Here is a 13,009-nt window from a genome sequence, read left to right as displayed (position 1 = left end):
TGAAATATAAGATATTGCATTCGTAGGTAGGATACATTATTCAAAATTGGAGGCAAAATGATTTACTTTATTTTTTTTTTAAAGAGTGTGTTTGTCTGATTTTGTAGAATTCATCACCAAATGGAATCACTGCTCTACTGTGAAGTTGTCACGTACCACCCCATACCATTGCAGGTAATGACAAGAAAAATGGTTTGCAATGTATTTCAACAGTCTTTCAAACTTACAAGTTCTTTCCAATTATCTCCATGACCTTTCACTATCTTTGGGTCGTAGACACAGTCCTCCTCTTCCATGCCAACCTCAGGTGGAACCCAGCCAGTGTCATAGCCATGCACAGTGTGCCAGGTCTTCTGCTTGGGGTGGTTCTTCTCCTCTATGATAATAACCTTCCCCACATCCACTCTGACTTGAATTACTCTTTTCTCCCAGTAGGGGACACCAGGGGGTTTTCAATGGCTTTTAGAATGTCCCAACTAACATAGGCACCAGTTCCAAGAACACTTTAGTCTGCACTTGGTGTGAAACCATTGTTCTTAATCAACTCTGTTGTGGTGCCGTGGAACATCACATATTCTGTCTGGTCTTCAGGAAGTGTGTTGCTGTCTAGGAAGTTGATGTAGTATGGAGAGTTAGCCATAAACTACTAACCAAACTGCAACTGAATAAACCTCTGCTGAGATGAACTGTATTATAAATCAATACAATGCACAATTACACTTTGTAATATTAAATAGTCCTTTAACTGAAACTGTTACACCAAATAGTGATATTTATACAATAACAATATGCTGAATCACTATTGTTACAGTAATATTACAAGTGTTGTAACATTATCATGCTTACATATAAATGTACTTTGTAAACAGGGATTGTTTAATATATCTAAGATAAGTGTCCAATAACAAGACTGTTTGATAAAGACTGTTGTTTATTATACTGTGTATGCTTGGGAAACAGTGCTTCTTACTGATCTCGCTACTGTGCTTTCCACTAGTTAACACAGCCACAAATGAAGGAAAAGAAAAATGTGCCTTTTGGTCTTCATTTAAGGTTAGGGTTAGTCATCAGGGTTAACAGTGAGGTTACAGCTAGGGTTAGAGTTGGGGTTAGGTTTAAAACCACACTTTAATAAGAAATAGGTGAGGTTGAAGACTTTGCGGCTGAGGTAACTAGTGACGACTAACTACCGTGCTTAGGTTTCATTTCCAGGTTTCCACTCGTCACCAGACATAGAGATGAATAGAGGGCACACTTGCCACAGCTAACTATGTCACTATTTCTCTGGAGAGCATAGCAGTCCATCAGAATGTAGAACCATGATACCTCTATGTAAGTGAAAAGCAACCATCCCACACAGATAGAGGTGGTCTAATAAATACAGAACCATAAACCTACTGTATTAAAATGTTTAAGTGGTATGTCACTAACCTGACATTGAAAGCTGCTGACATCTTTTGCAAACAGTAGTGAGCATTCAGCTGCCACCAGCCTCCAACTGGAAGACACCTTATAAACCTATGGCAGACACACAACATTGACTAAATATTGCCAATGTTTCCGCAGTAAAGATGCTTCAGATGAAATGAACACACTCAAACAGTGGGTGACTTTAGAGGTCTATTTGAGATTTATTATAGGAAGACAATTATTCGGAACAATTATGATCCATGATACACGCCTTGTTTATGTCAAGTGAATATCATTGAATCGTTTTAAAAAACGTGATAAGGTTATATTAATTGCATATACAGTAGGTGTATTGTCAATAATCAGCAAGCCTTTGGCAAAATATAGCTTCTCCCTATGCAATATTGAATGTGTAGCTATAGCAGCATGTTACATCCTCTTATCCTGATGAACATGAAGTGTAATGCTCCTTGAATACACCTTCAAGACTCAACCTCCAGTGACGGGTTTAACCTGAGGATAGAGAAACACATACAATATGTTAGAACCTGCAAGTAGTGGAGTACATATTTCAAGTGCAAGCCTTCTGGGAAAATGAAAACTTCCATCTAGTGATTTGTGAAAGAAGTTCAATATTACATACTTTTTCAAGATGGCTACTTTCAGCAATGCCATGACTTTGATTCTCTTTGGGTCGTAGACACAGTTCTCCTGTTGGTTGCTCGGCACCATGCCAACACCAGGTGGAACCCAGGCAGTGTCATACCCATATGTGTGCCAGTCGTATTGCCTGTCGTGACCCTGCACATCAATGACTTTAACTCTGCCAACATCCACCTTCACTTTCAGAACCATCTTGTCTGAGTCATCGGCCCCAATGGGGTATTTAATGGCTTTTCGGATGTCTCGACTGAGGTAGACACCTGCACCAAGCATACCATCTTTGGAAGGTTCGAATCCATTTCTCTGTATTTTCACAGCAATCTGTTTTGATGTTCCATGATACATCACGTAGACGTGGCTGTCCTCAGGGGTGACTCCACTCTGAAGATGACGGTGTCGAGATCTGTAAGATAGAGAGACAGTTTTTGCAGAAATGTGATACAAGTACAACCTTCTACAGTTGCAGTATTTTAAATTTGAGGCAAAAATATCTCAAATGAATTTGTAAGCCCTCCACAAATATACTATAACAATGCCATTGGAAAGCTCAAAACACAATTGACTGCTGTGAAGTTCAATTGTTCATGACAGGTAAAACCAAGAGAATGTTAGCAGTGCTTTACAACGGTTTATTTTATACTTACATGTTGTTTTCTTTTACTTTCATGACCTGCATGACTTTGATTCTCTTTGGGTCGTAGACACAGTTCCCCTGTTGGTTGCTCAGCACCATACTGACCCCTGGGGGAACCCAGGCCGTGTCATATCCATGCTCGGTATGCCAGGTCTCCTGCATGGGGTGGTTCTGTTGATCTATGATTTTAACCTTCCCTACATCCACTTTGACTTTTAGTACTCTTCTCTTATTGTTGGAAACACCAAGGGGGTATTGAATTGCTTTTCCGATGTCTCGACTGACATACACACCAGGCCCAAGTTCTTCTCTTGATGGTGTGAAACCATTCTTCTTTATCAACTCTGTAGCCTCTTTTGTGGTGCCGTGGAACATCACATATTCTTTGTGATCCTCTGGATGCTCATTGGTCTCAAGAATGTTTTCTAAGTAGTATGGTGAATTTGTTTTGTTTTTCTGCTTGGTGTACCCCTTCAAAGCCATAATAATCAAACTGCAGCTGAATACACCTGTGACAAATGAGCTGTAATCCCCAAAACTATTTTTAAGGCCTAGCCATTTTGCAAATGATTTTGGCTGGAACCGTTAAAGCAAATTGTAATGTTTAAATAACTATTCAACGTATCCAGAATCAATGTCACAATAGTATTAGACTAGCATTATAACATTCGAAAGTAAATACTGGTAAACAAAACAGTATTTGACTTATATTAAGTGTTCAATAATAAGACAGCTAACTTCTAGTGTTTCAAATAACATTATTCTCACCCGCTATAGTAACAGACGAATTCAGGACTATACCGTATGTGAGGGTTTCCTCCCACTCAAGTTTCATTTCCTGGTTCTTGAGGAAAACGTTAGGTTTTCTGTTTCTTTGTAAGTAAAAACCACACCCACTCACGTTAGAATCTAGTCTAATGGGTACATGATCATAAACATATGTGAAACGTCATGCCGTATTAAGACCTCTGGAGCGTTTTAAAATTGCAATGCGGACACCTTTGACAAATACGTTGATGGTTTTGGTCTTTATACAGTACCAGTCAAAAGTTTGGCACGCCTACTCATTCCAGGGTTTTTCTTTATTTTTTACTAGTTTCTACATTGTACAAAAGTAGCGAAGACATCAAAACTATTAAATAACACATGGAATCATGTAGTAACCAAAGAAGTGTTAAACAAATCCAAATATATGTTATATTTGAGATTCTTCAAAGTAGCCACCCTTTGCCTTGTATATCAGACTATGATCAGAATCAGTAATGTGTTGTCGATCGAAACAGTGATCACACAACTGCTGTCCGCGACTAGCAGGAAGACACCGTTGATACGTCTATGGAAGGCACAACATTAACCAATATTATCAATATATTTCTACACCACAGACGCTGTACATTAATAAAACCTGATTGGATTTTGTGGAGGTAAAACACTCAAACAGTATAGGGAACTTCTACAGTTTATTTGAGATTTATTAAAGGAAGAAAACCCTTCTTTAAACAATGTATGATCATAGATACACGTTCATTATCAAGTAAATATGATTGATTATATTTCTAAAATATATGATACGGTTATATGATTGATTGCACATCAATTCCCATATCAAATCCTCGGCCTTTTGTGAGCCTATTTTGCTCCTTCTTACTGTGGACTGTTGCTGCATCATGCTGGACTGTTGAACCATCCACTTCTGACACCGAAAATCCAGAAGAAAACCCTCTTGGTGTTCCAGACACTAAGGCAAGAGTAGCTTAAGGGACATTTCAAACTATTTCAACTTCATTTTCATCATCTCCAGCACCACCCCAACATCAACACACAGTGTGTGAAAATTGCACATTTCTATGTTTTGTAGTAAAAAAAAATATGTTTCCAATGACATCATCAACCAATTAGTAGAGAATTATTAGGCAACGTCTACTCATTATTTGTTAAAATCACGCATACGCACACTGATGAAGTCATCCTTTTTTACCACAAAACATAGAAACACGCCATTTTCTCATATGTTGTTGATGTTGGGGCAGTGCTGGAGATAATGAAGTTGAAGCATTTTGACGTCGCCCATTAGAGTCAGAGTGGATGCAGTACCACCCCAAGGGGAAGACCTGGCACATTGAGTATGACACTGCCTGGGTTTCACCTGGTGTTGGCATGGTGCCGAGCAACCAAGAGGAAGACTGTGTTTACGACCCAAAATGAATCAAGAAGGGAAACGTAGAGAACTTGTAACTCTGAATAATCCTGTTGAAGTGCAAAATACAGGTAACTGCCAAAATAATAGAAACAGTTGAGTAAATGAGGGGTACAAAGTATATTGAAACCAGGTGCTTCCACACAGGTGTGGTCCCTGAGTTAATGAATCACTTAACATTCCATCATGCTTAGGGTCATGTATAGTATAAAATGCTGGGCAGGCCATTATTTGACTACCATAGGATGATAATGCCCCCATCCACAGGGCACTAGTAGTGACGTAATGGTTTGATGAGCATGAAAACGATGTAAACCATATGCCCTGGCCGTCTCAGCCACCAGATCTCAACCCAACCCAACACTTATGGGAGATTCTGGAGCAACGCCTGAGAAAGCGTTTTCCACCACCGTCAACAAAACACCAAATGATGGAATTTGTCATGGAAGAATGGAGTCACATCCCTCCAGTAGAGTTCCAGACACTTGTAGAATCTCTGCCAAGATGCATTGAAGCTGTTCTGGATCGTGGTGCCCAACAACCTTATTAAGACACTTTATGTTGCTGTTTCCTTTATTTTGGCACTTACCTGTACAATACTGCACTTAAATATATAATGCACCTTAAAATAATGTACCTACTGGACAAAATGTATAATATTAGTCAATAGGTGTCTTCTATAGACTAATAGTATCTTCAATTTAGTCACAAATGACAGCTGTGTTCAGATTGACTCAACAACTGATCTTAGTCTGATGTATAAACACTACAGACATCATTTTACTGGTCAAAGGTGTCAGCATTGCAATTTCAAAATGCTCCAGACGTCTTGCAATAATAACATGTATCAGACATGTTTATGTACCCATTAGATTAGGCTTCTTTCTCATCTGAGTTGGCGTGGTTGCTTCTCACTAGCAAAGAGATATCCTGGTCATAAATATGGATGGACTTTGCTCTCTCTCTCGAATTAGAATTTGAGAGAGGGGGGGGGGGATAGAGCGAGGGAGAGGAAACAGAGGGGAAACGAGAACTCTGTCATATAATCCTGAATTAGTCTGACTGGTTGGTTGAATCTGATTCCACAGTAGCAGGTAAGGATAACCAAATTATAATTTGACTTTTTAGAAAGTTGCTTATTAGCTACTTCACAAATGTTAACATCGCATTGAAAAATTTAAATCACAAGCCAGAGGATATAATCCAATATATAGTATTTTCTATAAAAGTGAATGATACAACAGAGATTATCTGAATTATAATGTATTTATAATATTACAAACAAGTTTCAAGTGCTTGTAACATACCAAGTACATTGTGCACTATTGACGTGTTATTCATGTGAGCCAAAGACATATACTAAGGCAACACAGTAGTTGGCAAAAGCATGTGACATTTCTGAATTAGTAGCCTGGATAAAGTCTATTTGTGGTCGACATGTTGCCCTTTTTAATTCATATTTAACTGGCAAGTATTACAATGTGCAGGCGGAGTCTCCTTTTATTACACTCCAGGTTACTTCCACAGGGCCTTCAGAAAGTAGTCATACCTCTTGATTTATTCCACATTTTGTTGTGTTACAGACTGAATTCAAAATCAATTAAATAAATAAAAAATCCATTTGAAATGTCAAGGCAAAGGGGTGCGAATACTTGTGTAAATGAGATATTTTAAATATTTTCAATAAGTTTGCTAAAATGTCTGAAAACATGTTTTCACTTTGTCATTATGGTGTATTGTGTGTGTAGATGGGTGAGAGAAAAAAACATTGAATCCATTGTGAATTCAGGCTGTAACAACAAAATGTGGAATAAATCAAGAGCTATGACTACTTTCTGAAGGCCCTGTAGGAAATCTAAAATCGTTAACTACTGGATTGCAGAAGTTGGTATATTCATAAAAGCATATTTTGCCACAGGTTCTCATAGCTAGAATCATCATGTTGACTAGGGCTTGCCTGAGGAAAATGAAACCAAACTCTCCATACTTAGACAACTTTCTCTACACTGGTGAACATCCTGAGGATCAAAGAACATATGTGATGTTCCATGGCACCTCAGTAGAGGCTGCAGAGCTGATTAAGAAGAATGGCTTCATACTATCAAGAGCAGATATCAGCATGCTTGGTGCTGGTGTTTATGTTACACGGGACATTCAAAAAGCCTGTGAATACCCTCTTGGTGTTTCCAACTCTAAGAGAAGAGTACTAAAAGTCAGAGTGGATGTAGGGAAGGTTAAGATCATAGACCAGCAGGATCACCCCATGCAGAAGACCTGGCATACCGAGCATGGATATGACACCGCCTGGGTTCCACCAGGAGTCGATATGCTAGAAAGCAACCGACAGGAGAACTGTGTCTACGACCCAAAGAGAATCAAAGTCATGGAGGTCATGAAAGTAAACAAAAAGACCATGTAAGTATGAAATAGACTGTTGTAGTACAAACCCTCTGATTGGTTTTACCTGTGATGATGCAATAGATACATTCTAGATCTTTCTAACGGATTTGTTTTTAGAGCCTAGTATGGGAGGTCAGACGACCAGGAATTTAAAAAAAATACATTTCCCCAATGACCTAAAAATCAAGTCTCCTTTAACAAATCATTATTTTAAATAAACTATGTGAAGAATAGAAGCTAATATAATATCATATTGAAGCAAAAACTGTCTGCCTGTCTTACAGATCTAGATACCGTCATCTTGAGAGTGGAGTCACTCCTGAGGACAGCCACGTCTACGTGATGTATCATGGAACATCAAAACAGATTGCTGTGAAAATACAGAGAAATGGATTCGAACCTTCCAAAGATGGTATGCTTGGTGCCGGTGTCTACCTCAGTCGAGACATCCGAAAAGTCATTAGATACCCCCGTGGTTCTTCTGACTCAAACAGGATGGTTCTGAAAGTGAAGGTGGATGTTGGCAAGGTTAAGATCATTAACAAACAGGGTCACGACATGCAATACAACTGGCACACTAAGCATGGGTATGACACTGCCTGGGTTCCACCTGGTGTTGGCATGGTGAATAGCGACCAAGAGGAGGACTGTGTTTTCGACCCAAAGAGAATCACAGTGCTGACAATGCTGAAAGTGTCCACCATGAAAATGTGAGTGATATTGAGCCACAGTCAGTACCTTATCACAATGGAAGTACCCCTACAGTAGAAGGCTTGAAGGGCACTTAATGTGAGCCCCACTATACACACATGCAGGTTTTAATTGAGACAGTTTTGTATTCTATTCTGTTTCCTGCAGGTTAAACCCGTCACTGTAGAACTGATGGCGTTCTGCATTCAGTGGGAGCATCCAGCATCACCTCATGGTCAACAGAAGAGGATGGTTAGAATCAGACAGACCCACATGATGCAGTTCATAGGAAGAAGAAGCTATGTTTTGCAGGCCCACAAGATGATTTCACATGTCAATCTATATGCAATCAATCATTTAACCTCATCATATCAATTATTCATATTTTCGTGATGTAAATAATTAATGTGTAACAATGATCCTTGTTCCTATAATAAATCTCAAATAAACAAGTTTCACATTGTTTGTTGTGTTTTCCCTCCTCCTAATTCCAATCAGTTAATCTATTGAAGTATCTGTGGTGCAGAAATATATTAACTAATTTAGTCAATGTTGTGTGTCTTCCATAGACAGGTAGCAGCTGAGTTCTCACTGTTTGCGGAAGGTCAGCCATTTTGAAATGCTCAGATTGGGATACCATATATGTTTATAGTTCGATATTTATTAGACTACCTGTACTATCTGAGTGGGAGTTGTTGCTTTCCCCTTACATAGAGGTGTCATGGTTCTACATTCTGAGGGACTACGATGCTCGAGGTCAGCGATCTTCAACTACATTCAGCCGCAGGTCACATTTCTTTCATGAACGGATGGTCGGGGGGGCGGAATATAATTACAAATCATTTGTAGACTGCAAATTGACCGCAAGAAGCACAAACAAATATAATGTTAGACTAAAACATAATTACAAACCTCTATTATACGTGGAAATACCTTAGAACAGATTTCCCAAATGAAAATCACTTGGAGCTGATTTGCTGGTGTTTTTACAGTCTTTTATGTCCGACCATTTAACTGGGCCACCAGTTGGAGATCCCTGCTCTGTGTGCCTTATCCATCTCTATAGAGACAAGAGTTGTAACCAGGAAATGAAATCAGTAAAACACTCTGTATGAAGCACTACTGTAGGTTTCCCAAGAATACAGTATAATAATCCTGCATTTGTCAAGTAATAGCAGGTAAGAACAATCTCCTGTAATTCTAGACAGATGAACAGTCTTGTTATTGACCATTTCACTGATATATATCAAACAATATTACTGTAACAATAGTGATTCAGCATTTTGTTATTGTATAAATATCACTATTTGGTGTAACAGTTTCAGTTAAAGGACTATTTAATATTACAAAGTGTAATTGTGCATTGTATTGACTTATAATACAGTTCATCTCAGCAGAGGTTTATTCAGTTGCAGTTTGGTTAGTAGTTTATGGCTAACTCTCCATACTACATCAACTTCCTAGACAGCAACACACTTCCTGAAGACCAGACAGAATATGTGATGTTCCACGGCACCACAACAGAGTTGATTAAGAACAATGGTTTCACACCAAGTGCAGACTAAAGTGTTCTTGGAACTGGTGCCTATGTTAGTTGGGACATTCTAAAAGCCATTGAAAACCCTCCTGGTGTCCCCTACTGGGAGAAAAGAGTACTTCAAGTCAGAGTGGATGTGGGGAAGGTTATTATCATAGAGGAGAAGAACCACCCCAAGCAGAAGACCTGGCACACTGTGCATGGCTATGACACTGGCTGGGCTCCACCTGAGGTTGGCATGGAAGAGGAGGACTGTGTCTACGACCCAAAGATAGTGAAAGGTCATGGAGATAACTGGAAAGAACTTGTAAGTATGAAAGACTGTTGAAATACATTGCAAACCATTTTTCTTGTCATTACCTGCGATGATATGGGGTGGTACGTGACAACTTCACAGTAGAGCAGTGAATCCATTTGGTGATGAATTCTACAAAATATTTTACTCCCCCTTCCTCAGTCAAACAACAAAATAATTTGCCTACAATATGAAATAATGTAACATACCTACAAATGCAATATCTAATTTCAGCAAATACTGTATGTTTTACTGATCTAAAAAAAATCATGTTAAGAGTAAAGTCACCCCTGAAGGTTGCCGTGTCTACGCCATGTATCTTGAAACAACAAAACAGTCTGCGGTGACACTAGAGAGATATGGCTTCACACCATCCAGAGATGGTATGCTTGGTGCTGGTGGTGAAAAGCCATTAAATACCCCATTAGGTGTTCCTGAATCCGACAGGCCGGTTCTGAAACTAAGGGTGGATTTTGGAAGAGTTCTGATCATAGACAATTACCACTTGTTCTGACTCTGCCTGGCTACCACCAGGTGTTGGGATGGTGCAGATCAACCAAGAGAAATACTTGTGTGTCTACAATCCAAAGACAATCAAAGTGTGGGCAATGACATCGTGAATATTATTGATTATATTTCTGAAGTATTTGTTATGATTGTTACATGAATAATTGCATATTGCAATAGGTGGCCTAAGTAGGCCTATTGTGAAATATAGCCTTTAATTAGTGAATATGGTCTATTCACTCATTAACGCATGGTGATGTCACCATGGAAGGCCAGAACTCCATCCCATCAAAACAGTCTTCTCAAACAGCTCTTACATTATCACTGAATGAACAAAACATTATGAACACCTGCTCTTTCCATGACATAAACAGATTTTTAAGCAGCCTTGAGACAACTGAGACATGGATTATGTATGTTTGCCATTTAGAGTGTGAATGGGCAAGACAAAATATTTAAGTGCCTTTGAACGGGGTATGGTAGTAGGTGCCAGGCGCACCGGTTTGTGTTAAGAACTGAAACGCTGCTGGGTTTTTCACAATCAACAGTTTCCCGTGTGTATCAAGAATGATCCACCACCAAATGGGCATCCAGCCAATTTGACAACTGTGGGAAGCATTGGAGTCAACATGGGCCAGCATCCCTGTGGAACGCATTCAACACCTCATAGAGTCTATGCCCTGATGAATTGAGTCTGGATGGCTGAGGGCAAAAAGCGGGGTGCAACTCAATATTAGGAAGGTTCTCTTAATGTTTTGTATACTCAGTCTATAAAACACAGGAAAACACAGAAGAATCACGTTTTTGACTGCGCTGGGCCTTTAAGATGTTCATACCAAAGACCATTTTGCCATTTCATATAGAATTTTAGGACTCCTGTAGGGGGTGCTATTAGCCCATAGAAACACATTGAATAACACATTCACACACGGCAAAACAGATGGCAAAAAAAGTGTCATAACAAGGAAGAATGTTTTGAAACATGTTTCCTGTATCTGAGAGATATAAGAAAGCTCGGGATATTTTTTAATGTGTAATAAAATGTGGAAATGTGGAATGGTTCTATCCACCTCCAGTCATTTTTACCGCAAAGTCATTGAATGGAGTACTTGTCATATGGACACTTTCAACACTGTCCCCTAGCTACTGCTTGCTGCTGATGGGGTGGACCTGCCTTGGCCAAATGGACTTCATATTGACATTCCAGCAGGGAATTCTTAATTTTTGTAAATATGATACTCATACGTAGGGGTGGCTGTTACGACTTCCCCGCCGGTGAGCTCAACCTGGACTCAGTGGTATATGTAGTATAGTAAATGTAAATCCGAGACACTCCAAATAGACTCTAAAATGTTGTGCAAAAAAATTGTTTATATCCCTGTTAGTGAGCATTTCTCCTTTGCTGACATAATCCATCCATCTGACAGGTGTGGCATATCATATCAAGAAGATGATTTAACAACATGATCATTACACAGGTGCACCTTGTGCTATGGACAATAAAAGGACAAATCTAAAATGTGCAGTTGTGTCACACAACACAATGCCACAGATGTCTCAAGTTTTGAGGTAGCGTTCAATTGGTATGTTGCAGGAATGTATACCAGAGCTTTTGCCAGAGAATTTAATGTTCATTTCTCTACACATAAGCTGCCTCCAAAGTCATTTTAGAGAATTTGGCAGTGCGTCCAACAGGCCTCACAACCACAGACCATGTGTACGGCGTTGTGTGGTTAAGTTTGCTGATATCAACGTTGTGAACAGAGTGCCCAATGGTGGCGGTGGGGTTATGGTATGGGCAGGCATAAGCTACAGACAACAAACACAATTGCATCTTATCAATGGCAATTTGAATGTATAGAGATACCGTGGCCCATTGTTGTGCCATTCATCCGCCGCCATCACCTCATGTTTCCACATGATAATGCACAGCCCCATGTCGCAAGGATCTGTACACTATTCCTGGAAGCGGAAAATGTCCCAGTTCTTCCATGGCCTACATACTCACCAGATATGTCACCCATTGAGCATGTTTGGGATGCTCTGGATCAACGTGTACGACAGCGTGTTCCAGTTCACGCCAATATCCAGAAACTTTGCACAGCCATTTAAGAGGAGTGGGACAACATTCCACATGCCTAAATCAACAGCCTGATCAACTCTATGTGAAGGAAATGTGTATCACTCTGTGTGAGGAAAATGGTGATCACACCAGATACGGACTGGTTTGCTGATCCACGCCCCTACCTTTTTTAAGGGTATAAAAGGTATCTGTGAACAACAGATCTGTATTCCCAGTCATGTGAAATCCATGGATTAAGACCTATTGAATTTATCTAAATGGATTGATTCCCTTACATGAACTGTAACTCCGTAAAATCTTTAAAATTGTTGCATGTTGCATTTATATTTTAGTTGAATAAAATTTGTGGAAGTCCATCATCCATTTCATATGATATATTACAAATTACAATTTGTTGTGGCTAACGCTAGCTAGGCTAGAGTTAAGGTTAGGATTAGGAGCTAGTTTAAAGAGTTACGTTTAGGGGTTAGGGGAAGGGTTAGCTAACATGCTAACTAGTTGCAAAATTGCTAATTAGTTAAAGTAATCTTCGATGAGATTCGAATACGCAACATTTGGATTGCAAAATGTGTGCATATTTTTCAAACATTCAC

General features: G+C 39.3%; 3 protein-coding genes across 5 annotated transcripts in view; 1 reads left to right on the top strand and 2 right to left on the bottom strand.

Moving 5' to 3' along the window:
- mtap (methylthioadenosine phosphorylase) overlaps nt 1-412 on the bottom strand; it is a 34,257-nt gene extending 33,845 nt beyond the window's left edge. Inside the window, exon 1 of the mRNA XM_064926635.1 lies at nt 228-412. Coding sequence (XP_064782707.1) covers nt 228-296 — 69 coding nt within the window. The 5' untranslated portion in view covers nt 297-412. The remainder of the gene's footprint in view (nt 1-227) is intronic.
- A 1,195-nt stretch (nt 413-1,607) lies between these two features.
- On the bottom strand, nt 1,608-3,626 carry LOC135507092 (uncharacterized). 3 transcript variants are annotated; one of them, XM_064926638.1, is made up of 4 exons: nt 3,476-3,626; nt 2,718-3,283; nt 2,054-2,476; nt 1,608-1,923 (listed from the first exon to the last, which is right to left on the bottom strand). In XM_064926638.1, the coding sequence occupies exons 2-4, from the start codon at nt 3,188-3,190 to the stop codon at nt 1,893-1,895; spliced, it is 927 nt and encodes a 308-aa protein (XP_064782710.1). In that variant the 5' UTR covers nt 3,191-3,283; nt 3,476-3,626; the 3' UTR covers nt 1,608-1,892. The 3 variants fall into 3 exon arrangements, with proteins under 3 accessions (XP_064782710.1, XP_064782711.1, XP_064782709.1); XM_064926639.1 differs by having other exon boundaries at nt 2,718-3,178; nt 3,476-3,621; XM_064926637.1 differs by having other exon boundaries at nt 2,718-3,626.
- Nucleotides 3,627-5,908: 2,282 nt separating this feature from the next.
- On the top strand, nt 5,909-8,459 carry LOC135507093 (uncharacterized). Its single transcript, XM_064926640.1, has 4 exons — nt 5,909-5,998; nt 6,823-7,319; nt 7,589-8,014; nt 8,163-8,459. Exons 2-4 carry the CDS (start codon nt 6,844-6,846, stop codon nt 8,179-8,181), a joined length of 921 nt encoding a protein of 306 aa, XP_064782712.1. The 5' UTR covers nt 5,909-5,998; nt 6,823-6,843; the 3' UTR covers nt 8,182-8,459.
- Nucleotides 8,460-13,009: the final 4,550 nt, after the last annotated feature.

This window comes from Oncorhynchus masou, chromosome 20 (genome assembly GCF_036934945.1).
Source record: "Oncorhynchus masou masou isolate Uvic2021 chromosome 20, UVic_Omas_1.1, whole genome shotgun sequence".
Lineage (NCBI taxonomy): Eukaryota > Metazoa > Chordata > Actinopteri > Salmoniformes > Salmonidae > Oncorhynchus > Oncorhynchus masou.
This window is presented reverse-complemented; position numbering and strand designations above follow the sequence as displayed.

What these genes read in the sequence shown, in the direction of transcription:
- LOC135507093 (XM_064926640.1), top strand. Translation starts at nt 6,844, where the DNA reads ATGTTGACTAGGGCTTGCCTGAGGAAAATGAAACCAAACTCTCCATAC. An exon ending in AAAGTAAACAAAAAGACCAT is followed by an intron (nt 7,320 to 7,588) that starts GTAAGTATGAAA and finishes CCTGTCTTACAG; the next exon opens with ATCTAGATACCGTCATCTTG.
- LOC135507092 (XM_064926637.1), bottom strand. Translation starts at nt 3,190, where the DNA reads ATGGCTTTGAAGGGGTACACCAAGCAGAAAAACAAAACAAATTCACCA. An exon ending in AAAGTAAAAGAAAACAACAT is followed by an intron (nt 2,477 to 2,717) that starts GTAAGTATAAAA and finishes TCTATCTTACAG; the next exon opens with ATCTCGACACCGTCATCTTC. An exon ending in AAAGTAGCCATCTTGAAAAA is followed by an intron (nt 1,924 to 2,053) that starts GTATGTAATATT and finishes CTCTATCCTCAG; the next exon opens with GTTAAACCCGTCACTGGAGG.